The 27,550-nt window shown below is 32.7% G+C and overlaps 1 protein-coding gene and 1 non-coding gene across 3 annotated transcripts; both read left to right on the top strand.

Moving 5' to 3' along the window:
• On the top strand, positions 1-26,955 carry LOC145735169 (uncharacterized). Of its 2 annotated transcripts, XM_081988950.1 has the most exons (7): positions 3-630; positions 18,557-18,661; positions 22,574-22,738; positions 22,900-22,997; positions 24,449-24,599; positions 25,730-25,868; positions 25,923-26,955. In XM_081988950.1, exons 1-7 carry the CDS (start codon positions 510-512, stop codon positions 26,068-26,070), a joined length of 927 nt encoding a protein of 308 aa, XP_081845076.1. In that variant the 5' UTR covers positions 3-509; the 3' UTR covers positions 26,071-26,955. The 2 variants fall into 2 exon arrangements, with proteins under 2 accessions (XP_081845078.1, XP_081845076.1); XM_081988952.1 differs by lacking the exon at positions 18,557-18,661 and having other exon boundaries at positions 1-630.
• Positions 24,059-24,130, top strand: TRNAC-GCA (transfer RNA cysteine (anticodon GCA)). The gene has a single exon. It is a non-coding gene; the product is annotated as a tRNA-Cys (tRNA).
• Positions 26,956-27,550: the final 595 nt, after the last annotated feature.

The raw sequence follows: 27,550 nt of genomic DNA, 5'->3' as shown, positions 1-27,550 counted from the left end.
CCAACTATACGCTTTTACTAGTTGACTTTTTAGTTTAAACGCGGCCTTAGCTTTTGTTGCCGACCGGACGACGGTTCTATTTCTGCTTAAGTTTACTGCATACGTCTTAAAAAACAGGGAAACCAACTTTAAAAGAGCAAAATAAAGGGCGGGAGTTTTACAGAAAGTGCGGGAAGTGCCCTAGTTGCAGGACGTGGTTTACTGAAGAAATTACGATAGGCAACTAGACTAAATGGACTAAATGGAGACTCCACACTAAAAATTCGATTAACCTGGACCCACCTGTATTTCTGCGTCGCGTGTACGAATAGTTTTCTCCCGAGGATAGGCAAAATATTGATCCAGGAGTTTCCATAACAAACCATGCGCTCATTCCGGAGCTTTTCCGCAGTCTTTTGTTGTTGTTTATAAAACTTGTTGATTGTTGTTGTTTGTGTTTTTCTGTTTTACATCATCCGGTATAGTGCAATCATCAATGTGATCTACAAAGATGATGTTGTTGTGATACAATGGCCGGTAGTGAGGTGAAACCTTTGTATTCAACATGCGTCGCTATTTTGGGGTTCATTTGCTTTGTAATCGGAGCCACTGCGGTCGGTATTCCTTTTTGGGGATACTTTAACACTCGAGGTAAGTCTTTTACAGGATGCATAAAATAACATGTTTGTTCCTCTCTCTCTGACTGTACCAAATTTTGTAGTAATTTTTTCAGGTTATTGAATAGGAAATTTAATGAGGATTCCAAAAATGTGCTTAAAACAATCATTTTCTTACTCCAAGTTAGTTTTACAGGTGATTTTGTCCCTGACGGTTTTTTAAGCCGTGTTCAAATTTCAGACCATAATTTCAACTGATTTAAATATTTATATACCAGTTTTTCCAAAATAACTCGAAAACGGTGCAAAAAATCAACTCCTTAACTCAACACCGTCAGTTTGCAGGGCCGTTTTTGCTTCCACTATACAGGGTGTGCAAGAAAAGTATGGTGTCTCACTATTTTTGTCAGCAATTTTAATATAGAATTTTTTGCTTTAGACCACTGGAAAGAGGAGCTCAAGACGGTTAAATTGAGTAGTTCAACCTTTCAAAAATAACTGATTTACAGAGTGCTCAAATTGCAAACCCAACAGATTTGAAAATTTGTTTCATGAAACCAGTTTTTGGTAAATAACTCAGAAACGGCACGAAAAATTAGAAATAGAGCAAAAAGATTCGTAAAGAACTGATAATCTGGGAGTTTCACAGTTTGTCAGTGCCGGTACTATACAGGGGGTGTATGAAAAGTGTAGTGTTTAAAATGTATGACTTTTCAAATCAATGACATCCATGACAGGAAAATTATATCTTTCAAGCAAATTTCAATTAGACCCATAATTGGTAAATTTTCCTCTCAAAACTATTTTTTTTTACCTTACCGGTAAAACCCTCATTAATTGAAAGTCAATCAGTACAGATCATTTCAGTTGGATGACCAATTAAGTAATTTTGAATTAGATAACCCATCAGTAAGTGGGTCATGTGTATGTACATTAGTTACTCACATAACTAGCAAATTTAAAAGGTTTTTTCAGACTGTTATCATGTTCCAACTGTCATTAACGTCAAAACTTTCAAACCTTGCCCGACAACTGTAAGAATCATAGATAAAAACAGCTTTAATGCAATAACTGATATGAAGATGATTTTTAACGCTTTATAACAGTTATTTTGACAGTTGTCACATGACCGTCTAAGTAAATAGTGTCCCAGGATCACCTGCCAACTGTCATTAATGTTAAAACTTTCAAACTTTGCCCGAAAACTGGAATCATAGATCAAAACAGCTTTAATGCAATCACTGAAATAAGCAGTATTTTAACGTTTTATGACAGTTATTTTGTCGTCACATGACTGTCTAAGTAAATAGTGTCCCAGGGTCGGGTGCTAACTGTCCTTAACGTCAAAACTGTAAAACCTTGCTCAAAAAACTATTAGAATCATGGATAAGAGCAGCTTTCTTGCAATAACTGAAACAAAGAGTTTTTGTGCGTTTTATAACAGTTATTTTGACAGTTGTCACGTGACTGTGCAGGTAAATAGTGTCCCAGGAGCACATGCCAACTGTCGTTAATCTTAAAACTTTCAAACGTTGCCCAAAACTAGTAAGAATCATGGATAAAAACAGCTTTCTTGCCATCACTGAAATAAGCAGTATTTTCACGTTTTATGACAGTTATTTTGATTGTTGTCACATGACTGTCTAAGTAAATAGTGTCCCAGGGTCGCGTGCTAACTGTCATTAACGTCAAAACTGTAAAACCTTGCTCAAAAAACTGTTAGAATCATGGATAAGAGCAGCTTTCTTGCAATAAATGAAACAAAGAGTTTTGTGCGTTTTATAACAGTTATTTTGACAGTTGTCACGTGACTGTGCAGGTAAATAGTGTCCCAGGAGCACATGCCAACTGTCGTGAATCTTAAAACTTTCAAACGTTGCCCAATACTAGTAAGAATCATGGATAAAAACAGCTTTCTTGCCATCACTGAAATAAGCAGTATTTTCACGTTTTATGACAGTTTTTTGAGTGTTGTCACATGACTGTCTAAGTAAATAGTGTCCCAGGGTCGCGTGCTAACTGTCATTAACGTCAAAACTGTAAAACCTTGCTCAAAAAACTGTTAGAATCATGGATAAGAGCAGCTTTCTTGCAATATCTGAAACAAGGACTTTTTCCGCTTTATGATTAGTTATTTTCACATTTTTTATATGACTGTCTAAGTAAATGATGTCTCAGGATCACGGATCAACTGTCATTAACGTCAAAACTGCCAAACTAGCCTAAAAGCTAGTGTAATCATGTATGGAAACAGCTTACTTGCAGCAATCGATGTATGGACATAGCAGTTATTTTGACAGTTGTCATGTGATATTCTGAGTAAACAGTGGGCCAAGATCACGTGTCCAAAAAAATTCGCTTTTAGCTTGCTGGTTTTTGCTTGATCAATCACAAACTACATGTCATTCTTCTACATGTTATCAAAATTTGTGGATCTATAATCACGTGTTTACGTTACTGTTAACTTAAAATATAGGAACCATGTAACACACACATATAAACTGATCATCCAACTACCATATCCTCTGGTGACTATGGTAATTAAACTGACCATTCAAAAATAATCACTACACCATTGTGCAACCTGAATGTAACCACTTTCTTTTCGAGGTATTTTAAATTTGTCATGCTGACCCTTGCATTGGCTAAGCCATTAGGTCACGGCCTAATTACTGCAAATTAACTTTGACCGCCTATTTTGATTATTCAACCTCTGTCGGTTCCCGCAGCTTTGATTATTATTAGCTATCATTGTAAAGCTCTACATGTGCTACTAATTATTTCCTTAGCCCGTAAATTATTGGAATTAATAATAATATGTAGCAGTTGCAATGTCACGTCTCCACACACGCTTTGCAAGTTACAGGAAACAACCGCGTTAATAATAATTGCTACACAGCTGTATAAAGCCAAACATATTAAAGATGAAACCTTTCACTAGTATTAACTGCCATTACCTTGAACAGTATACAGTGTGACTCATTTGTTAATAATGCAGTCAATTGCACAACAACAAAATAATAATAATAATAATAGGTAAAGCACAAAGGTTGACCATACTGAAAGTTCAAGGTTCCAAAAATGCTTGTTATCAGTCAACTGTATTGTAACATACTAAATTCATCAATCTTTGTTACCTTGTAGAGAAAAAGGTGTAGGCAAGAAGATAATGTCGGAATGAAATAATTATTTACGCAGTTGTTACGGGATTTTGTATAAATTAAAGTGTTTAATCTATTGTTTAGGTTCAGTGTATTAGAAACAAGAAAAGTAATGTAAGTGTAGTTTTAAAAAAAATACAAGAAAGTACATAACTTTACAAAGATAACTTATACAGGGAAAACTTATCAATCAAATAAGGTAATTGTTAAAAGTTTTCAATTAACACAGAACATTTTGGTTTTTTTAGGATAAAACCCATACAAATTACTAGAACTAAATTACCAAAAAGCTTGCATACGAACTCCCATTTACTACTACAAAAATTACTTGCGGATTAAACTTATAATGATGACTGTTTTAGGCAACCCAAACTTTCCAACAAATGGTTGAATAGACATAAATTATCTAATATCACCATGTAAACGTGAAAGTGAGAGTTGTGTAAGAATCCGGTGATCAAATAGGTTTTTCTGTTCTATTATACCACGCACTCGAATTATTCATTTACAGTAAAAAGACGTAAATCAATGTAGTGCAAAAATGCAGGCTTGTTGCAGCCATATTAGCTCATCAACATAGCTCATCATCATGTTTTATACACTTCAGCCTGAATTCTAATACAAAGTGCGTAAGCAAGTCAAAACTGCACACAGCAACTAATTCCTAGCTTGGGTTTGCAATAATTTGCAATTTGCAATTCGTTGTACTAAATAACCAGTTCAAATCCCACCTACAATATTATCAGTCATTCACCACAACAAACAACGTAATTATTTCATAATGCTGTTGTTAAGTTATGCACCTTTTAAATTACGTTCTGATAAGGACAGTCATAAAGTGTGATATCGGAAACAATTTGAGATAAAACGGCTAATAGGAAAGGCATTTTCCATGGATTATCGCTCAAAATGCAAAAACCGTGAAAAGCCAACACCAAACGTATCGAAACAAAGTTTCCACGAGCGAACATCCTCCCGCTTTACACTTGAACTTTGCCTAAATTGTAAAATAACGCTCCCCACGCGTTTTCGCCTTGGATTTTCGCATGAAAATTAAATTTTCACACCCTCACCGCATTTTCCGGTCTCAGTTTCTTGTTACTAGCAAATCTTGTGCTGTTAAGTTTTTATTGTCACTTGGAACTGTTGTTAATGTCCTGTGATTGGTCGCAACGGTTGTTAATGTCCTCAGATACCGTTCAACTGCACTGATCGTGCAATTCCACGAAAAAAAGCAAATTTAGACCCAGAAAACCCGTAAACTTAATACACGTAAAGTAACTTCTTTCCGCTACATCGTGGGATTATGTGACAAAGTGGAACTCGATCGGTTTGGAATAATTTATAAGTCCCAGTGAGCTTTCATCGTCACTTTCGAAATAGATCCGCAAGGTTTGCGTACCACTTTAGCAAAAATTGTTAAATCCAGTCACAGCCTCGTCCTGGAAAATCGCAATTCACTTAAGTAAGTTTCATTAAAGTGCAGTGCGACTGTCGTTGTCTAGTTTACGAAAGAAAACGGAAAACTTTTAGTTGAAAGTTACTTTTAGTTTAGTTTTTAGATAATGTAAATTGGTCATTTATTAACATGTAACCAAATGTTTGTTATTATAATCTGATCACACAGGAATTTATCAAACATATCAAAATATTGATAAATCACACATGAAAGCCGATTAATTTTATTTTAGGGAATTTTAAAACTTCCTCTAAAACAACTAAATTTTTGTTGGTTATATCAGAAATGTAGTTATTTTTCATAGGCACTTGAAAACCACTGAAGACATTTTATTTTTGCTGAAATTGTATTATCAAGGAAAGTTATCAGATGCTAATGAAATTAATATTTAAAAAAACAGAGTACTAAGCAAAGAAATATCAAAGAGAAGAAATACAAAATAATAAGAATTTGCAAGCTTTATTATGCGTGGAAGAGAATGAAGAACTGATCAGCTTTTCAAATTAGTAGAACGTTACTTTACTGTGTTGATTAAAATGGCAATTTCCATTCATCCTAAACTAAACAGATTTCTTTAAAAATTCACAAATAGCTCTAATTATTGACATATTATACACACATTTTCATTTCTGTTATAATTTATGCCATCTTACTGTATCAACAACACAATGAACTGTCAAGTATTTAGGATATGCCTACGGTAACTATTTAAATGTCCTAACGTTGATCGTATCTCTTTTTACTTCATAGTAAACAAGCTTTTCTTAATGAAAGGCTAGTTCAACTAAATGTCGGCCTTGATCTCCATTTTAGTAGTCAAATATAGGAATGCATATTTCTGGCACACCTATAAGGCGAGATTAACTTGGATTCAGACTGCCAGACGAAAGAAACGAAAAGTAAATTAACACGCAAATATCAAAGTGTGTAATTAGTTTTGACTAGACAATGAGCAGTTTTGAAATCAATTTACACTTTTGCTGTTACTAATTGCAGAGATGAATAAAATAAAATTGTGGTTGGAGCTTTATTTCATGCATTTCAAGTTTTCTTTTTAATAAAGCGCAACTGGTTATAATTTTTGTACATTTTTTAGATTTAGGTTTAATTGTTCAAAAAAAAATCAAATATGTAACAAAAAATTGCTTTTTCTTACTTCTCAAAAACTCAACCAAAAGTGCAATTTTTTCGAAAATACATTTGGGAGTGTCACTAGACAAAAAAAAATTATTTTATAGCTCCATGGATCTAATTTTGATAGTTTTGATGTTGATATGTCAATTTGAATATTAGTAGTGTCACAACTGTCAAACATTATTGATTAATGGACGAATCAACTGCTTTTCCTTACTAAATAATTTTTTAAAAGTAACTGAATTAAAAAATATCCATTTTTACTTCAAACAAGCTAATCTTGACCCCTTTGACGTCAATTTTGGGTTTGGTCATAGGATTAGCTGCATAGACGTATAAAGTGCAATTTTTCGCCTTTACGAGTGTCACTAGACACAAAAAATGTATTTTATAGCTCCATAAAACTAATTTTGATACTTTTGAAGATTAGAGTCAATTAGAAATTTAATTTTGTGTTTAACGTTGAAAACTTTTAACACTGGTGTATTGGCTAAAATCCAAAACAACACAATTTGTCGTGCAAATTCATTAATAAGACTATCATGATACAAACTCGCTTTTTGAACGGAGAATAACGTCAAAGTATAAAAACTAAACAAATAAGAACAACTTGTGGTAAAATTAAATGTCCAAAATGTAATTAAACGGTTTTTTTTTTCACGTCCGAAATCCAACAATAGAATAGAAAACTGTTATATCCACTAAATTTTAGACAAGTGTGCATGTCCAACTTAAAAATGTACTAACCAGATTTCTTGCAAATAAACGAACAGCAGGTCACAGGAGTAACTGTATGAGAACTTTAAATATCCTGTTCAAGCGTCTTAAATCAATTCAGCAATAACATTTTACTACCCACATAATCTACAGTAAAATTTACTAAAATGCAGAGTAGTAATATAAAATTTAAGTGGACATTTTACACTTTCAGATCGTAATCCAGTTGAGCCTGCTTTAAAGGACTTTTAGAGTGTATCTTCACGCTTCTAGCGAAAAGCTGATTTATGCTGGTTTTACTATTTTCGGAGTGATCCTAAAACATCCTGGATGTATAATTTATTCGATGAGATTTGTCTCCTAAAATTCACTTAGTTTTCAGCATTCATTAATAATTACAATTTTAATTAAATAAAATTCAACAGGAAATTTGCATCTCCTTACTTGTTATTCAATCTGGAGGGTTTCTGGGTCCCCACAGGCACATCCCCTTTACATTGTAAAGTCAAATAATAACGACAAACTGAATTTGGCCAGCTTTGGCAAAGTCAGAATCCTAAATAATGTGACGACTGTTTAATTATTCATGTAAATGCACTGGCAGTCTTGTAGATCTATTTTTGGAAATCGATTGGAGACCAGGTCACTAATCACACCATATTGAATTAGCAATCAAAGTTGCATGAAATTCGTCCGTAAATAGAAATCAAACAATTCGAGGCTCGAACAAAAGGAAGTGAAAATAATAAACCATTCCGAACAAGTTTTGGTTTAATCATCGACACAATTATTTATAAAGTGTTTCTGGTTTCTTATATCGGCTTTAACTAATAATGGTTCAATCTATCAAAAGAAAAAAACCTTTGGCAATGCTTTTCGAATTTAACGCGGTTATTGGGGTCAAAGTCATTTGTAGAGGAAGTTTGCTCTAGTTAAGCCGCCACATTTTCATCAAGTTGAAAGTTTACCCGCGGTTTCTTATTACTTCCCAGCTTCGTTGAGGTTTATTAGAAAAATTGTTTTTTTATGTAACGCTTCAGCCAATTTATTAAGTGGGTTTGGTTCAGTTTAATTAAATTAAACCCAAGGGATTATAAGTCACATATTGATTTACTATTCTACCTCTAGGAAGCAGAATTAACGCAATTCAATTTAATGAAAACATACTTTATGCAAGCAAATTCTTGAAGTAAATACAGTTTATAGGTGCTTTTCAGCTTTATAAAATAACTTTCCCAAGTAAATTCCCGAAGGCGTGAAAAAATTACAGTTCCAAATTGCTCAGACTATTTGGCAACAGCTAACAAGAAAGTGTTTTATGGTCTTCAATCGGCCCCAAAAGAATAGCAAACTAGTTGATACATTTGCCCTTTGAACCTATTCTTTTTTTTTTAGGACAGACCTAAAGCTTTCCACCAGAAACTGTACAAAAGTACAAATAAGTAGTGATAAAGGTAAAAGGGTAAATAATTGCTGTAATACTGCTTATTAAAATTATTAGCAATCAAATGTTGAGTAAAATATAGTGATGGGCGTAAGTTTACCGTAACTGGTTATTTTCCGGTAAGAAAAGTATAGGAAAAGCCAACGAAACTGCATTCACGTCATATATGATCATTACGTCATAGATAAACAATGTTGCCAAACTTCTCAACATTTGTGAGATGAAAGACATTTTGCTCAAATAGGTTATGTGACAAATGAGTTTTGAGTTGGTTTAACAAATTTTTATCAGGGATTTCGTTTATTAACTAATTAAGGACTCAGTTTACTCAACTTCAGAAAAGAAAAAGAAAATGGCAGTTTTAAGCATATTTCTTAAATCCTCATTAAATTTCCTATTTAATGACATAAAAAAAAACACTACAAAATTTGGTACAGTCAGGAAGAAAAACAGTGTTAAAGTTTGAACTGCTAGAAACACAGTTTGAAAATACAGTCAGGAACATAATCGCCTGTAAAACTTATTTGGACTGATAAAACGACAGTTTTAAGCACATTTTTAGAATCCTTATTAAATTTCCTACTTAATGACAAAAAACATCACAAAATCGAGTCCAGCCAGGAAGAAAAACGGTATTAAAGTTTGAACTGTCAGTAACACAATTTAAAAGGACAGTCAGGGATAAAATCACCGGTGAAACCCACTTGGAGCTAAAAAATTACAGTTTTAAGCACATTTTTGGAATCCACATTAAATTTCCTGTCCAACAACCTGAAAAAAACACTAAAAAAATTGATACAGTCAGGAAGAAAAACAGTGATAAAGTTTGAACTGCAAGAAACACAGTTTGAAAATACAGTCAGGAACATAATCGCCTGTAAAACTTATTTGGACTGAGAAAACGACAGTTTTAAGCACATTTTTAGAATCCTTATTAAATTTCTTACTTAATGGCAAAAAAACATCACAAAATCGAGTCCAGCCAGGAAGAAAAACGATATTAAAGTTTGAACTGTCAGAAACACAATTTAAAAGGACAGTCAGGGATAAAATCACCTGTGAAACCCACTTGGAGCTAAGAAATTACAGTTTTAAGCACATTTTTGGAATCCACATTAAATTTTCTGTCCAACAACCTGAAAAAAAACACAAAAAAATTGGTACAGTCAGGAAGAAAAACAGTGTTAAAGTTGAACTGCTAGAAACACAGTTTGAAAATACAGTCAGGAACATAATCGCCTGTAAAACTTATTTGGACTGAGAAAACGACAGTTTTAAGCACATTTTTAGAATCCTTATTAAATTTCCTACTTAATGACAAAAAAACACTACAAAATCGAGTCCAGCCAGGAAGAAAAACGGTATTAAAATTTGAACTGTCTGAAACACAATTTAAAAGGACAGTCAGGAATAAAATCACCTGTGAAATCCACTTGGAGCTTAGAAATTACAGTTTTAAGCACATTTTTGGAATCCACATTAAATTTCCTGTCCAACAACCTGAAAAAAACACTACAAATTTGGTACAGTCAGGGAGAAAAGCGGTGTCAAATTTTGAACTGCCAGAAACACAATATTTATACTTTACCGGTCAAATTTTCCTGATAAAGTAGGCTATTTACTTTACTGGTAATTTACCCATCACTACAAATAAGTAAATTGGTTTATAAAACAAGAATAAACTCAGTAATTCGTAAATACCTTGAAAACTACAACATTATTGCAATGGTTCAATAATTCTAGTTAATTAAGTTTTCATGTTAAGTGCAATTAAGTGTTATTTCATTGTCATACCTGCTAAACAATAATTACTGTTAAAGATGCATGTTAACAAACCAAACTTTTTTAAAAAAATATTGTTTTGTGTTTAAAATCACGTGCTTTATATTCCTCCATTACATGGGAATGATTTGAAGGTAATATTGCTATACTCTTAATAAAGTCTGAACTCGATCTAATGTAAATATGTTGCAACAATGTTTGGAATTGTTGTATGATGATTTTACTGAAAATGCAGAAGAATTTTACTAGAGAATTGATAATTTTAACGTAACAGAAAAAATGCTAAATTAACAATTTCAATTACTGTAGTACTTGGTAGTGGCCTTCTTCTATTTTGTTTTCCCCTTGAGGTTAAAAAAAAAATTGAAGGATGTACTTTAAAACATGTTTTACACTTGAAAACAATAAAATCAACCCACCTCATGACTAAATTAGTGAATTTTACATTTTATATTACACTTAATGTAAACAGAAACAACTTAAGTAATTGAATACCGTAATATCGTCATCTATGGAAATATCATTTGGTTAGAAGTAATCTTAAATTAATTCTAAGAGTATTAATTAAGTAAATAAATGTTTAATAAACAATTTTTCAGTTTCTTCAATTCAATATAAAGTTTCTTACAATATTTACTTATTTTTTGGACTTCTCTTGCCAGATGTTACCCAAATCAAGCTACCATTACATCTCTAACTGTAAAATCTAACAAGAAATGTCAGTTGTCAGGTGTTATGAATGATACTAAATTAATTCCATCGGTGTTTAGAGGGAATATTTGCATACAACAATGGCATCCAACATATGGCAGACTCGTCTGCATTTCGAGCAAATGCAGCTCTATACTCGTTGTTTTGTTTATTAAATATAGTTAGAGCATAATTCCGGAATATATCTGCGGCCCACGTATAAAATTTGTGGGTAAACAAAAACCCATTTTAGAGGCGCTTCTGTCCCTTTTTTTTAATCCTTTTTTAATTGGCAGGATTTAGTTTCCCGGCAAACATGTTTGCACTGAAAATATACCGAGTGGCGTTATTGATTCTCTCTTTCCACTTAGAATCGTGTCGGTAAAAGGCTAATTTGTCAGTGTTAATTAGTTCCTTCTTGGTTGGACAGTGACGGGTAATATTGAGGAAACGTACAAGTTTCCAATTACTGTGACGCACAATGCAAGTTAGCTAGTTGAAATTTATGTAAATGTGTAGTCTGCTGGGGACAGTTTAATTTTAAAAAAGAGTCGCTGCAAGTTAATGCAAGAAGTCATTAATATAGTTAATGAACCAATTGTAATGTGCCATTGTTTTGTCTGTCGGGATGTCCACTTTTCTTATTGCGTCTATTGGAAATACGATGGCAGGACACCAATTTAAAAGTTGAATTAAGTTGACGTGGGTTAAGGATCATTACGCTGTTAGTTAAAAGGTGCTTAGAGAGGAACTTGAAATATGCCTAGAATTGAGGTCAGCTATTAACAACCAATATTGCGTACGGGATCTTTCAGATTCTCGTTTAGGTAATTTGTTATTCAAAAAAAAGTGACGTTGCGTGTGCGTGTATTTATTAGAGAGTTCTCGGTACTGCCACGTTATGAATGTAGTTAACGTTTGTGACTGTTCTTTAAGTTCTCGGCTTTCAATCACAAAATAATGGAATAACTCATGGAAGTCGCAATTTTAGGAGGATTAAGGGATGAATGAGACGTCAAGAAGTCGAAGAAGACCTCCAACTCGTTGGACAGATGATCTAAGAAGAGTAGAGAGTAACTGGTTAAGCGCAGCACAAGACCGCACTAGATGGAAGATGTTAAGGGAGTCCTACGTCCAGCAGTGGACAAGATTGGCTGTGTGATGATGACGAAGGGATGAAGATTTGGAAGACGGAATATTGTTTAATATATTAAATGCTGGTTGTCCTTTTTTGCGTAACAGAGGCGAAATACAAGGTGGTCCAGTTTCAAATGTCAATAATTCACCAATCCATAGCCAATTAAAAAATAAGTTGACATGCATTATGTCATTTTCCTGAAAAATGCTTCCCTGAAAAAAGGAAAATACAGTCCTTCAAATTTCTGTTTTAAAAATCAGTTTTTTGTCATAACTGTCAGACCGTAGGAGCAATTTTGATCAAACAAGCACTTATGAAATTAATAGTCATTATGAATGACGTTTACTAAAGTTCTCCAGTAGCATAGATACAGGAAGATGGTTTTGGAAGATTTTTCAAAAATTACAGTTTATTTTAATTTCATTGTTCACGATGGAAAATAAATTATCTCTTATAGTAAAATTCTGATTTGAAACTTCGTTTATGAGATACTTCAGTTATTACGTTTAAAGCCCAAAACTAACCCAACCCAACTTAAAAATTGTCTTGGAAACGGAAAATTGACTTTATTTTAGCCAGTTTTCATAGTTTCCAGACAAACTGATAGACTTTAATTTTGAAAATTGACTTAGAAAAGATAAAAATATCGATTTCAGAAGCTTAAAAATTGCGTTTGTAACTAGTTTTCATGCAAATCGGGAGACTTTCATATTAAAAATTGACTTGTAGGCATAAAAAACTACTTTTTCTAGAATGTTTTACTACAAATCTATACATTTAAACCTTAAACATTTACTTGAACACCAAAAAGTGACTCTGAACTAATGAAATGTGACATCATAAGCTTAAAATTTGCATTCGAAGTAAGTTTTTGAAATTTGAAGACAAAGTTCCATATTTTGACATTAGATTCATGAAAATTGTCTTAAAAACTAACTTTTTGTGCTTTTTACTTTGCTTTTCATTTCCTTAGAATTACGGACTATTTTTAGTGCTTCAAAACTGCTTTCAGCTTGGAGTTTCAAGACATCTTCAGCAAGTTATTGACATAGCAAACTTAAAAAACAATTTTTACATTCTTCATAGACTTAAAATGGCATTTCAAACTTTGTCACTATTAAATCGACTTCTAGACACCTCAGTGCTAAAAATTCGAATGTTTCTTAAAAATCTAGACTGTTTTTAGTGCTTTAAGGCTGTTTTCAGTGCCTCAAATCGAGTTTCAAGACTATCTTTACAAAATTTTTGACTTATCAGGCCTAAAAGCCAGTTTGTACATTGTCCATAGTCTTGAAAATGTCATTTCAAGCTTCTTCACCAGTAAATTGACTTCTACACTCATAGGTACAATAAATTGTAGCATCTCTAAGAAAATCAGACTTAGTGCTTTTTAAAACTGAAAAATCGAATTTAAGACTATTTCCAAAAGTTAAGTTTCTTCAGTAATAAAAATAAAAAATGAAAGTCTAAAAGATATTAGTCTTGAGAACTAATTTTTAGAAATGAAATAGTCCGAAAATGTAATTTACTTCTAGACTTGTTCCAGTCCAGAAAACTGAGTTGTATACCAATTAAAGTCCTGAAAATAGACTTTGGGAGTCTTTTTAGTCCTGAAAGAAAGAGAAAACAAATTATAAGACTATTCCTAGTAGTAAATAGCAAGTTTTTAGACTATTCAGTACAAATTTGGACTCTCACAAGTCTTGAATGTTCAGTATTACACTATAAAACGATTTTTTAAATTGAAATTTGGACTGTATCTTCCTTAGGAAACGTTTTTCAGAAAAATGACATAATGCAAGTCAACTTATTTTTTGATTGGCTATCGAATGATGAATTATTGACACTTCAAACTTGACCACCCTGTATATGGACGTTTCAATTTGAACGACATTAGTAATTTTTAGATGTGAAAAAAGAAAATAATCGATTTAAAACTTGTTTGGGGCTGCCGGATGTGATTAGAACGCCAAACGGGAATAAAAGTATGATGTTTTGTGAATTTGTGAGAATTGTTAAGGCAAAAGACAAACCAGATGTTTTTTGACAAACTTTCTGCTCTTTTTATGTCATAGTTATCAAATATCGTAACGGTAAAAGACTCCGTTAAAACCCGATACAAACTGGGATCCGCTATACCTTAAATCAATACGGTATTTTGGTTTTCAATTGAGTATGCGTAGCTGTCAGATAGCGTTACCGTATTTTTCGATATGCAGTCCCGAGAACTCTCTATTCTCAATACGGTTGAGCAACTGCGATTAGATCATCATGTTTTTATTATTTAATTGCTAAACTTGGTTTGTTTGCTTTAGGTATATTAATCAAAATAATATTTCCAATTTCCAAACAGGTTCAAAAGTTTATGATTAATTTTAGGAGAATCGTAAAAAAGGTAGATAGAGTCTGGAAGAGTCCCCTTTTCAGTCAAACAAATCCTTCAAAGAAACTCTACTATCACAACTTCGAAAGAGAATTAAAATTAATTGATGATATCTATCAGATTTTCTTTTCTTCAGTCTTTTCTAGATTATCTAATAATTAAGATTGATATCATGCAAAGTTTAATCAAAATTCTTACGTATAAAACGTTTAAGTATTTCATGTAAAATCTTTAGGAAGTTTTTTAATGATACTCGTAGAACTGAAAGGTTTCACCTACTTAAACTGGGTGCTACCATAAGAATAATTTTCCTAGTACTTTTACTAAAATCTCTCAATCTCTCCATAAAATTCTACTTTCACTACAAGTAACTCTTCAAATGAGGTTTTTTAAAAACTAGAGTTATAAAAGTGTATTGAGAACAGTTTAATTTAGATTAAACATGTTCACTGAAATCAAAGATAATTTTTACGTGGAGTAAAAAGATTTTCATTACAATTTCACTACAAATACACTGCCTTCAAAAATTTACTAGCATCACCCTAAATCCGGTACTGATTCTACAACATTTGTGTTTGTTTTTTTAGAAGGTTATTTATTCAATTAATTTTCTTCTTGGCAGTTGATGGGCATTAATTTGTCGCAGATCTGATGTTGCCTAATTAGGCGATTCACGTGTAGCCACGTTTTTATGATATGAACTTATGAGACTTTGAAGATGATTGAAGGCATTGATGTTCTTTGAAATTGTAATTAGAACTTCTTTAGAACATTGCAACATTGGTTTTTTCTGACAATTTTTTCGTTTCTTCTTCACAAAAGAATTCAAGAGTGTCATTCCTGACTGAGTTTCTTTTAAAATGGGCTCTGCAAACATCGGTCTGCAAATTCCTTTTCGTCAAGAATGAATGTTCTCAATTTATCTTTCTAATCAGTTCAAAGACATTAATTGCTGCTAATACTTGACCAAATAAGCTGGCTTAAATTGAACTAGTAGTCCCTGAAATAAATTTCCATCTAGGTGAAGGTGCTAATAAGCACTAGACTTAGTTAATTGGATTAAAATATTACGCTCAATATAATTACTAGCAATCCAGAATGTCAGAACTAAAATTGAGTCATCAATCAAAATTGTTATTTCTGTACAGTTACTATCTTAGCAATTGTGGTCCTAATTTCTTTCTAATCTAAACGGTTTTTAAAGTCTCAATTTAAGCCAACTTGTTTTTGTGTCTAGATTGTTAAAAAACGATTACATCGAATCAAAAAAGTCTTTGTTGCGGCCTCTAGTGTCCCATCAAACCAAGACTAGAAAGGACTTCCTGCTATCACCTCGATTACCGATCGGATAATGGAAATCCGTTAGATTCCGCAGGAATTCTGCGTAATCACGCTCATTTGTATAGTTAGCCTTGACAAGCAAATCACTCGGTTCTTTATGATGTAACTAGATTACTATAATACTCGAATAACTGGGCATAAACCGTTTTTTTAATGTGCATACACTACACGATGCAACAAAAAGTGCATACTGTAACGTTATGAAATGCACGTGAGTTATGCAGTAAAAATCACCAAAACACTATGTCGTTCCACGCTTATTGGACAACAACCTTTTATGTGAAATGGAAGGATGGGTATAATGGTTGGAAGAACAACGAGGTTCTACAACCAGACCTTTCTCACCACCCATTGAAAAAAGCCTTTCCTACCACTAGTTGGATTTAAACTCACTGAAAACGAATCAAAACAACCAAACAGCGGAGATTAACCAGAAATAAGGCCCAAACAGCCAAACTCAAAAAACCATAAACCGGAATCTAGCCATGGTATCTCGATGGTACCAATGGTAAAAGTCAAAGAGTTGACTATCAAACCTTGAAAACGTCTGCAGAGGTTTATGACCTAAACTCCACAGGTTTTTAATGTGGCGTTATAAATATTAGTTTCACACAATTATTTGTGCTTCTTTTGCTCTGACTTTGTAATTTCTTCGATTTGTTAAAGAAAAACGGAAGTACTAGTAAAATTTCATCAATTTAATGCAATTTTTTACCCCTAAACTCGAGCTTTATATTCCAACTTATTCCGGTTTTTTTATGAGGAAAATATTGAAAGATGCATTGCATTTGGATGCAGGACAGTATCTACAACTTTAAGATTTGTATATTTTATTGTTATAGTCCAAAAGCAGTATTTTAAAGCATTTCTAATAAAGTAAACTTACTAGTTCTTATAAATTCCTCTTCTCCTCTTTAACCTCCAAAACGCTGGAAAGTGTGTTGGACATCAACATATGAAGAGGCATAATAGGATATACCTAGATGGACACCCATATTAGAAAAAGAAGAAGAAGAATGATATAAGAGTAATCGAATATAAAATCTCAGTTAAACTGCATTTTATTACAGATTACGAGAAATACATTGTCTAGTCGTTGCAATAAAGTTAAAAATCAAACAGTTGGAAGCATATAAATTTCCAATCGGGATTATCGTGTTTTCCGCTTCCAAACATTTTATTTGAAATACATCCGGTTTATTCACACGGAAAATTACCCCAACTAGAAAGTAGAAAATCATATTATAAATGAAATGTATCTCTTGCTTTACGATGGGGAATTTAATATAGGCTACATTCGAAATTCCTGATATAAATTTCCTAAAGAAACTTTTGCGGATTGGGTATTCAAAGGGATATTGTATTACTCCTGCAAATTCCCATAACAATTTTAATTAAATTGCTATTCGCAGTGACTGTATCATAATGGGTTAAGGACCTTTCTCCCCTTCGGGTTGTCAGGAAAAATTTGCCTGTTGCTTTCGTTTAAAATGTATACTCCGGTTGCAATTTGATGTCGGATGTAAGGAGTTTAATTCGAAACTCCCTTTTCGAGCGTGCTAAATTCAAATCGACGTATTTTCTCCAGAGAGAAATAATTTCTGATTCCAGTTACTTTTCGGTTCCAATATAGTATCAGATTTCGTAACTAAAGAATCCTTGGCCTAAAAATATCCAAGCCCTGATTTATCCCCCACAACTTTGAAACTGTAAGTAGGATTTACCTTGAGAGATGAAAGCAAAAAGTCTCAAAGTCTTTTTCTTTGGAAATAAACCTGAAGGGCACGTATTACACGAAAATCCTCAATAATAGGACAAAGTAAACCAAACCCTTGAAAAGTTTGTAATATTAGACCTTAACGTTAATAAGCAAAGTTTCCTTTGTGGTAACGAGGACAGATGACCGTAAAAGATGAGCTTCCTAGTCGAATCCGCTTATGCTCTCAAGGGGTATTTGAATTTACTGCTTTGTCGATACGTTTACTTGCTGATTTACGCATTTAATTACAGAGGAGTAAACGAGGTCGACAACTGATGGGAAGTATTATAAGCTTAAACCTTTAGGTGTCACTATGCGGAAAATGCTCTGGTTCTTTAATTACATCTAAAAGCTTTTAAGTTTCTTAGTTATAAATAAATAATGTGTGGAAATTAGATTCAAAATTGAATCCCATACTTTTGTTTGAAATTCTGTTACTAAACATATTTACCATACAAATCAATTAAAAACGTTACACAGGTAGATGTTCTAGTTCTCAAGCAAATTTTCCTCTTTGTGGCTGTAATTACCTTGGTATACTAATTATTGAGTCATTTATTACGTTAATCTCTATGTTAAATAAAATGAGTATCACTTACTACACCTATAAATCATCATAAGTTTAAACAATTAAGAAAAATATTTGACTAATTAAAAATTGCCCCACATTTTATTATTCTTACAATCATAAAAATCCATTTATACAGTTTCACAGAAAAGTGCTATTGTATAGCCGACTTAATTTCAAATTGTAAATCGCCAAAGCGAATACGCAATTCTCAGGAGAACAATCAGAAAGCCCGCCAGCATCCGGTTGCTATAAAGTACTTTTGCAAAACTTTTACATTTTTTGTTTCGTTTAGATATTCGGAAAAATGCAAATCGAGGCTGAAGCAGTCATTACAACTCGGTTTGAACATCTAACAGGATTCGTTTTTATTGTTTGTTACAGGTGGAGGCGAAGACAATGGGTACTTTGGACCATGGAAGACTTGCAAGCTGCTTTTATACCATAGGGAACGATGCGAAGAGGGCGTTTCTCGATTTCGACCGTCCGGTAAGGATTTACTTATATTTCCTGATTATTATAATGAAAACCGAATGAGAATTGAATTGAAAATTGATTTGAATTGAGAATTGATTTGAATCAAATGAAGAAAAGGCGAATACAGTCGGATTCTCGAAAGTTGACCATCACATCACAAAGGCAAATCCTAAGAATGGGGTCGTCTGCCATAGTGGAATTTAAGGTTTAAAATATAAACTTAATACAGTCTTACAATGAGCTATTAAGTCTTGTTTTTCAATATTAATTCGCCAGTATTTTTATAAAAGGCCTGAATAAAATGATAAAACGAGCCTGGCACGATCTTCCGTGACGTAATTAGAGACTCTTCAATTCTGTAACATAGGAAGAAAAATTATTAATTCTTTGTAACCAGTGCATTGTTGCCAAAGTTATTAACACTTACCTAATCATGTTTTGTATCAATCAACTAATTTTTGTTAATTTTGATTTGTTCTGTTCGAATGTCGACATTGCAAACATAAAAAAAACTGCAAAAATATTTTTTTTCGTATTTCTGGGCTTAATTTAAATCCGTGAAACACTGACACTAAAAACATACATTATTGACCATGTTTTCATTAGGAATTAAATTCGATTTGAAAACTCAGATCCATTGCAAATCATATGAAAACTAGTACTGAATTCGGTTTTCTGAAATCGTATCAGGATCGAAGATCCATGAAATCGAAATGTAGTGACTGACAAATAAAATGCCAAAATAATTGTCAAAGTTTTGCGTCAATTCACCAGACTTTATGCATATTCTACCATGTTATAATATTCAAATTCAGAATGTTTTGATTGGTTCCATCCATAAATGTTAAGCATTCTCTCGCTGCCTATTGAGTTAAGCCAGTCTGTCTTCATAAAAAACCTGTCCTGTAAAAGTCGTAATTCTAAGATCAAAGCAGAGTACTTCTACTACTAAAACGGACGTTAGGACTATTATGAGGCATATTTTGGATTGCAAATGGAATTGAAAAACATAGATAACCTATAATGCTTAAAAACTTGTCTAATGTCTAAAAAAATGATGATGATGATGTCGCATGAAACCTCAAAATTTCGAAACAAATTCAGTTCAATTTGAATCTTACGTAATGAAAACAGATAACATGAAAACTGATCATTCTGTATTGAATATGGCAACCTGCTCCCTGCAACGACATTAGAATGTGATTTAGTGATTGACAGTTGACGCTTTGAAAGTTGAAACTTTTGCATTTGGTAAAAATTCATACAAGATATACGTCCATACATATTTTATTTCGCTCAGTTTGCTATAAGCAGAAGAGAGATTACCCCATCTCTTCTGGCCTTTTCTACGTCACATGAAAATTTGTACACATTTGTCACATGAAATGTGTACCAAACAAGTTTTTTCAACAGTTTAATATATTTAGAGAAAAAAAAGAAAAAACATGTGATATTTTTCCGAATCTTGAAAAACTTTTGGGTAGACCACACCATTAAGACACATTTCTGAGACTCATAGCTAGTACTAAAATAGTACTAGTACTATTTGACAACCTGACACTTGACATTAGTTACGAAAAGAGAATGCGTAAGGTTACAAGCTTCTTTAGTCACTTGATGGTCAACTTTTCGAGAATCACACTGTAGATAAAATATGAATTGAATGAATCCTTTCAACTCGCTTTTTCGCTATTTTTTTCTGACATCAATCAGTCAATGTTCTTTCAAAATTTTTGGGCAATTAGCCAGCTTAATCATTGCAACAAGTTCTTCCAAGAGTTCTTCCTTAAATTCTTGTCTACGATTTGTTTGGTTTTAGACATCTGGTCGATCTTCTTTCAAAATTTCTAGCCAACTCAATCATTACTAGTACTTTGATAGCTTAGACTCAAGCAGATTGTCAATTGAGTGATTTTTTAGGTAGGATTTGACTAAAAATCAGGTCTTTTGTCAAGACAGGAATAGATTTCAAAAAGGTCTTTTCCCCTTTTCTATAATTTAACAATGTTTCAAGTTGAGCAAGTTTGGCTTATAAACGCCACATTTTCGATTACAGTTGCAGTTCAAAAATCTAACCTTTTAAAGCGTGGACTAATTTTGAGATCGCTATTGGCCTTTGAATATTTCGGTTTTGTTTGCTCTGGTACCGAATCACCTTTACAAAATTTCACTTGACCTTTTAGGCAAATATAAAAATAGAGATCACGCTGAGAAGATGCATCCACTTTCTCAGTCAATAATAACATTTTTTGACCTCATAAATGATCTGATTCAACAATCAAGTTTCTTTTTATGATCATCCGCGTGTTTGACAGTGTTTTGATAACTATCACTTAAAGACCTGTTGATTAATCAACAGTAGAAAAACAAAGAACAATTTCCACCGACCACAAACTGACTTCATCGAAATGGTTCAATTATTATGACTAATCATGAATATATGGGTGACTTATCAAGAAAAACCTGTTACCAACAATTTACAAGGTGACGTGGGTTGCACTTTATCGAACGGCGCTTTCAACCATTTAAAAGACAATAAACTGCAACGTGAAAAACTGTTTAAACGTGCATTCAAGTAACCGTGAAATTTCTAAAGCGTTTACCTAGCCAAGCTTTATAACGGTCTGTTGGGAAACTTTAACAACAATAAAAGCTGTCTGGTGGACATCACTGTTCAAAAGACTTGCCGGAGATTAAAATGAGGATAAGGGTTAATCCAGTTGACAGGAGACGGATCGTATGTACTTTGGACGTGGACAGTATTAGAAAGTGACAAGGGTTTGCACTATCGAAGGCTGGATATGAGAGGAATGAAAATTAAGTTTTGATTGGGTAGTCGCATTATGTTTTTCTTTTTCGTGAATTATTTATGTTAAGCTTCTTATCTTCGTGATTGGTCAAAAACCATGGCACGTGACAACAGTTTCTGTACAAAATGAATCAGTTAAATGTATCGCAGCGAAGTTTAATAAATTCTAACACTAAGCCGAATTTTAGAAACAAAACAGTTCTATGGAGCATATATCATTTGTTGTAGATGCTGAATTTAAACATTTTAAACTGCTTTCGGTAAAAGTTGTGAAAATAAGCAAATGGAAAAAAACTTGTAGCCAGGGAATTTTTGTTTGAAGATGATACCTTTGAATTTGTGGAAATGGCAACAATTTTTTTACAAAATAGTGGTAATTACCTAGCTCATATAAGTACCACAAGGAAAGAACATATTAGGGCAAAAGATTACTATGAATGTTGGCTTCAAAGCTACATAGATGCTGATTTTTACCGAATGTTTCACATGACAAAAAATACCTTTAATAAGCTGGTGGATATTTAGGGACCTAAAACTGACAGCAGTTCTCCAGTTTTTAGATTTAATTTAAAGATAACTACAAAATATAAGACTCTGAATTAAACATCGACATAATCAACGAAACAAAAAACCAAAAAAAACTACTGTGAAATGATGGTTTTGATGTAAGAATGACACAATTTAATATCTGTCATTTTAGACCACAGCTGGTGACTTTAAACCGGGTTTAAAAATATGACAACATCAAATTATTCTCTCAAATACTGCAAGATACCTGTTATAAACTGTGATTCCAGCAGCTTTTTGCCCACACTGGACCGTGTTTGACAGTTTTGATGTTTATGACAGTGGTCACATGTCAGGAAACACCCTTTACTTAGACAGTCACGTGACACCCGTCAAAATAATACCCAAATATATCCCATTTTCCATCATAGTAAAAACTAATGTTTTTATGAAAGAATATAGATACCTATATGACATTTAAAAAAAAAAAGTTTCTGAAATTTTAGTTGATGACCAATCACAAACTACCCACTATGATGAGATTTACGCAAATGCTGCACAATTTTGCATTGAGTATTCCAATTAAAATAAACAAACTTTTTTTCCAGTTGCTATTTGGACTGCAGGACTAATAGCTACCGTTTCAGTTATAGTCCTAGGAATATTCAGCATTCTAAGTGTTTTTCAACTAGCCATGCTCAGTTCAAAAGAAAAGGTCGTAATGAAGTACAGTGCCACAGTATTGACCAAAGTCATCTTGGCTTTCGTTTCTGGTAAGTTGTCTTTATTGTTGCTATACAGCAATGCTAATCCATTTTGTGGAAGTTATTTCTGATAGAGTTATGAAGTGTCAGTGAGAGAGTGTTTCTACGATGAAAATGTTCAGCTAAACTTAAGTTAATATTTTATTATAACCGGCACATCAATTTTTCAGCCCTTCTTGCCGTCGTTGCAGCTAGTCTATTCGCAGCACAAATTGATGATGAAAGGAACGGTTATGAAATTACCAGAGGTCCTGGATTTTACATTGAAGTAAGTTACTTTTCTATTTATACTAAAAAAAAACTGTAAACCAATATTAGTTTCGCAATATTTTACTTTAGACATTTTTCAATCATTTTTCACAATATTTTAAATGTCACTTTTAATAAAACACGAATATAATTTCAAATTTCCCCCTGTTTAGGAATAAAAACCAAGTCAAGTAATTGAACAAAATTGACAGTTTTAGGTTCTATCATAATTCAAGAAATTAACCCATTTTTGTTAATATGTTTGACTGAATAAAAACAATTTTAAATAAACAGATGAATTATCGTTTCTTAAACAATGATAACGCTTAACCATTGAACTCTGGTTTACCTATACAGGGTGTCCCTGAAAGATATCTTAAAAACGGCTGCCCAATTCAACTGTTACCACCTATTCTTTTTTAGGTAAAATATGTTGGACAACTAAAATCTTAATTGAAAAATGAAATACAGGGTTACTCAAAAAAGTTGTTAGGTTTTAAATGTGTACAAGGTATTGTAGGTGGCGCCCTCTACATTTTACAAGGGAAATGAAAAAAAATATATTTCGGAAAAACTGAAACCAAATTGAACTTTTGACACTCTGTATCTCTGGAATTATCCACTTTTGTACTGAGGTAAGTTGGGTCATATCGTCACATTGAAGCCTCAAGAATTTGTGGATACGTTTTTTCCGCACATTTCAGGGACACCCTGTATAACAATTGGTATTATTTTTCGATTTAAAATCGATGATTAAAATTTTTCATAATTATTACCTATTTATTATTCTACCGCCATGAAATATTTTGATTTGGCAACATGGCAACACTGCATGGAGGATATTCGTGTTATTACAGCTAATTCACTAACAAAAGTTGCTAATAACAGGCTGCAGAAAATTTCAAGTTAGTGATTATGATTAAAATAACAAGAATTAAAATTTTTGTACTTTATACATCTTCTATACTCAATTGTAATTTGGTAAATATTGTGCAACTGGGCAACACTGCTTAATTAGATAAATGATACTCAGTAACTCCACTGTTGCTTATAAGCGCGTTAGTCGGACTGTTACACAACGGGGATATAGCTCAGTGGTAGAGCATTCGACTGCAGATCGAGAGGTCCCCGGTTCAAACCCGGGTGTCCCCTGTTAAATTTTTTATTTTTTTTTCTGCATAGTTATTATTTTGGCATTTCCAGTAACCTTCCTATTATTTGGTTTTGTTCTCCTATACATATAAATGGCTATAAATAAAATAAAACGAGAAAAAACTGTTATATGAAGACAGACGGAGCTAAACTCACATGGGACGTTAAAAATTAAAGCGTTTAATGGATTTCAACAGACGTTAATGTATAATATTTAGATAAGTTATTTATCAACCTTTTTTAAACTGTACAGTTTTTATTTTTGGTCAAAATTATTAATAATAAAGCAGTGGTGAATTAAAACGAAAACTTTTGCAGATCTTGTCAATTATCCTGAATTCAAGCTTGTTCGTGATGGCCCTCTACGACATGTTCTTCTCAAGACGTGAAGGGGGCGACCCCACGACAACCACAATACCAGCTGAGCCCACTACATACGGAAATCCAGGATTCCGAGAACGAACTAACGGTCAGTTTTACATTTTTTTAGTGACAGTTTTGTAAAATTACCCAGAAAACCGAAACGGTCGTTAATCTTGCCAAAAAATAACCGTTAGCCTCATAATGTCCCATTATCTTAGTCATGAAATATTTAATAGTTCCCTCGGGAACAACTTTTTTGTGGATATCAATCTTGGACTACGTCATATATGAGAACAAATGACTTGTTTTGTTGTGTACGAAAGACCTTGTTTTCCTTCAGGCAACTCCTAAAAAAAGGTCAGACTTTTTATATGAAATATCAACAAAGTATTTTGTTATACAGTAGGGGTTTTCATAATCGATTATTATTTAGCTACAGTTGCTGAAGGGCTACTAACCTACAGTCTGTCCCAAAGCTAGTGGCAGTGACGTAATAATTGTTCTTCTTTTTCTATTACATGTGAACAACAAGTTAGAGGTCTAATTTTTTGCCCAAAGACATTAATATGTCTATACTTGTTTTTACCACAAACGCACCTCGTTGAAAAAATTGCTCAAGCCAACAAAATATCAAAGAAAATCTTAGGAATTAATCTAAGACAGATGTGAATTCAATATGACGTCACAGTTAATACCGTTACTGCCACTTATCATGGACAAAGAGTATTTTGTTTTTTCGCTCAGTTCGCTATAAGCAGAAAACCAAATAGATGTGGTTTTTACTAACGTTTTTTTGCAGTTAAATACATCTAAAGCAAGAAAAAAAAAACATGTGTTCCATATTTTTCCTCCTCCTCCTCCTCTTTCCATTATCCTCCAAAGGATGAATCAAATATAAATAGTGACACCATTTATATTTGATTCAGCAGTACTTTCAAAGTATTTCGCTTTCACATTTCCCAGTGTTGGTAATCAAGGAACCAAGATAATTGAAATTGTTTACCACTTCATAGTTCATCTGGTCTATCAACTATCGATATTTTCGTTTTAGATTTATTTATTTTTAAGCCATATTTTTCTCATAATTTCCGTTATTTCTGGTATTGTTGACGGTATGATTAGTGTGTCGTCGGCGTAACGGAGGTTGTTATACTTTTCCGAGTACTACTAATTACCAAAAAATGTGTCTTTTTGATAGACAAACCCATTTTAAATAAAGTTTTTTTAATAAATCAGGAGGAATTTCCATGACGGACGCCAGTGGTAAACCTTACACGGGGGCGTCAAACGGTTCCATGGCTTCAATGAACACCACCTCAACCACTTTAGGGTCAACCAATGGTTCTACCGTAGGTTCTTCCATAGGAACAGCCAGGTTGGTACCATCTACGACTCAAAATCCTACTATACTTACAACTTAATTGCGCAGGTCACCTTTAAGAAGCAGTTTGAAAAAACCCAAACCCAAGGACGGTTTGGGCATACAAAACCCAGGATTCAGTGGTACTTCCCCCACGTTAAACCGGAACGGCAGTACCAAAAAAGTTCGGATACAGACTCACAGTACTGAAGTGTAGTGTGTAATTATTATGGAAATCTACTTCTAGTCCACCGTGAAATTAAGTAAATAGTTGAAATTTTCTCTCTACGTGCTTCACTCATGTTGTTCTTTCTTGTTATCGTCAAATTTATTTTATTATCTATTTATTAAAATTTTTATTGTTTACAAAATTTGTGGTGTTGTTATGAGTGCTTATACTGAGAGTTGATGTAAAAACTTGTAAATATTACCAAGTGTCAATAATTTACAAGAAGTCAATAACTTATGTTACTCACGCTTTAAAAGTATATTATAATACTGTACAGATTTACTGTTTATAACATTCCTTATTACACTCCGTCCATTTTTTTTTTGTGAAAAATACTTCATTCTAATGAAGTAGTTGATTGTTTATTGTGTCTAACACTTTTATATATATTTTATATTACTATTATATTATACGCATTAATATTCACAACAATAATACGACTTGTGATTGTGATATACTTTTGAATTTACATTTTCGAAACTCGGTGGTCCTCGTACAAAATAGTTTTTACGAATTATTTAAAATGACGTCCATATACTAATTAGAACTAAAAATAGTGAACTTGTTGGTAATTGGATTTTTAAAGGTATTTAGTTTGTAAAATGTTGTGCAATATTTTGTAACACGGACTTTGAGAAAATTAAACGTTTCAATTAGGCCCAAAACATGTTCAAGAGAGTTTCGGTTTTACAAACAGATTTATTAGGTCCTTTTGCCTGAGTGTTTGTTCAACGTACTATACAAACCCAATCCGCTTATTATTGTTTCATGTATAGTGTGTTGCGTTTAAGTACTTTATTATTATATAAAGAATAAGAGATTTTTTATAAACACATATTGTGATACAAGAGCTAAATAAATACATTAAAAATACATTATTAAATGTGTTTCTTCAAGTTTGATTTTATCTAGTTTCAGTTACTCAGTTAATTTTGCACTATCATTTAGTAAGTTAATAAGATCAACCAGTTACAGAAAATTGCAGTAACAACCATACAGCACTGCAAAGTGATTTTTTAAAAAAAAAATTTAAAAAGTAAATTTATAATTTACTTATTCAAATGCACACTTAAAAAAATCGTTTTGTATAACACTTTTAGGCTCAAAAAGTATTTTATTTTTAAATTTCTATGAAACATTGGATTTTAATGCCGCAGACGTGGTTATTTCATTTAAGTATTACATAAAAACAAGTTAACAGAAAGTTAACTTGTTTATAAAAATGTTTCCCAAATATTGCAAAGAAGAATTTTAGTATTTAGACTGTTTTGAAATATTTTGGAAGCTTCTAGACTGTTTTGGAAGGCTTTCAATTGCTGTAGAAGCCATTTGGAGTTTGTATAGTGTTTAAAAAGCTTTGAAATCTTTTTAAACAGTTTAAAGAGCATATTGGAGGTTCTGCAGTGCTTTAGAGGTATTTAGAAACTTTTAGAAGGTTATAGAAATTTTTTAAAGCTTTTAAACTGCT

The sequence above is a fragment of the Ips typographus genome, linkage group LG11 (genome assembly GCF_016097725.1).
Source record: "Ips typographus isolate SLU linkage group LG11, UJ_Ityp_2.0, whole genome shotgun sequence".
Lineage (NCBI taxonomy): Eukaryota > Metazoa > Arthropoda > Insecta > Coleoptera > Curculionidae > Ips > Ips typographus.
This window is presented reverse-complemented; position numbering and strand designations above follow the sequence as displayed.

Bases quoted from the DNA above. Each gene is read 5' to 3' on its own strand.
- LOC145735169 (XM_081988950.1), top strand. From the start codon at position 510: ATGGCCGGTAGTGAGGTGAAACCTTTGTATTCAACATGCGTCGCTATT. The intron at 18,662-22,573 runs GTAAGGATTTAC...CTTTTTTTCCAG, and splicing joins TTCTCGATTTCGACCGTCCG to TTGCTATTTGGACTGCAGGA. The intron at 25,869-25,922 runs GTTGGTACCATC...TTAATTGCGCAG, and splicing joins TCTTCCATAGGAACAGCCAG to GTCACCTTTAAGAAGCAGTT.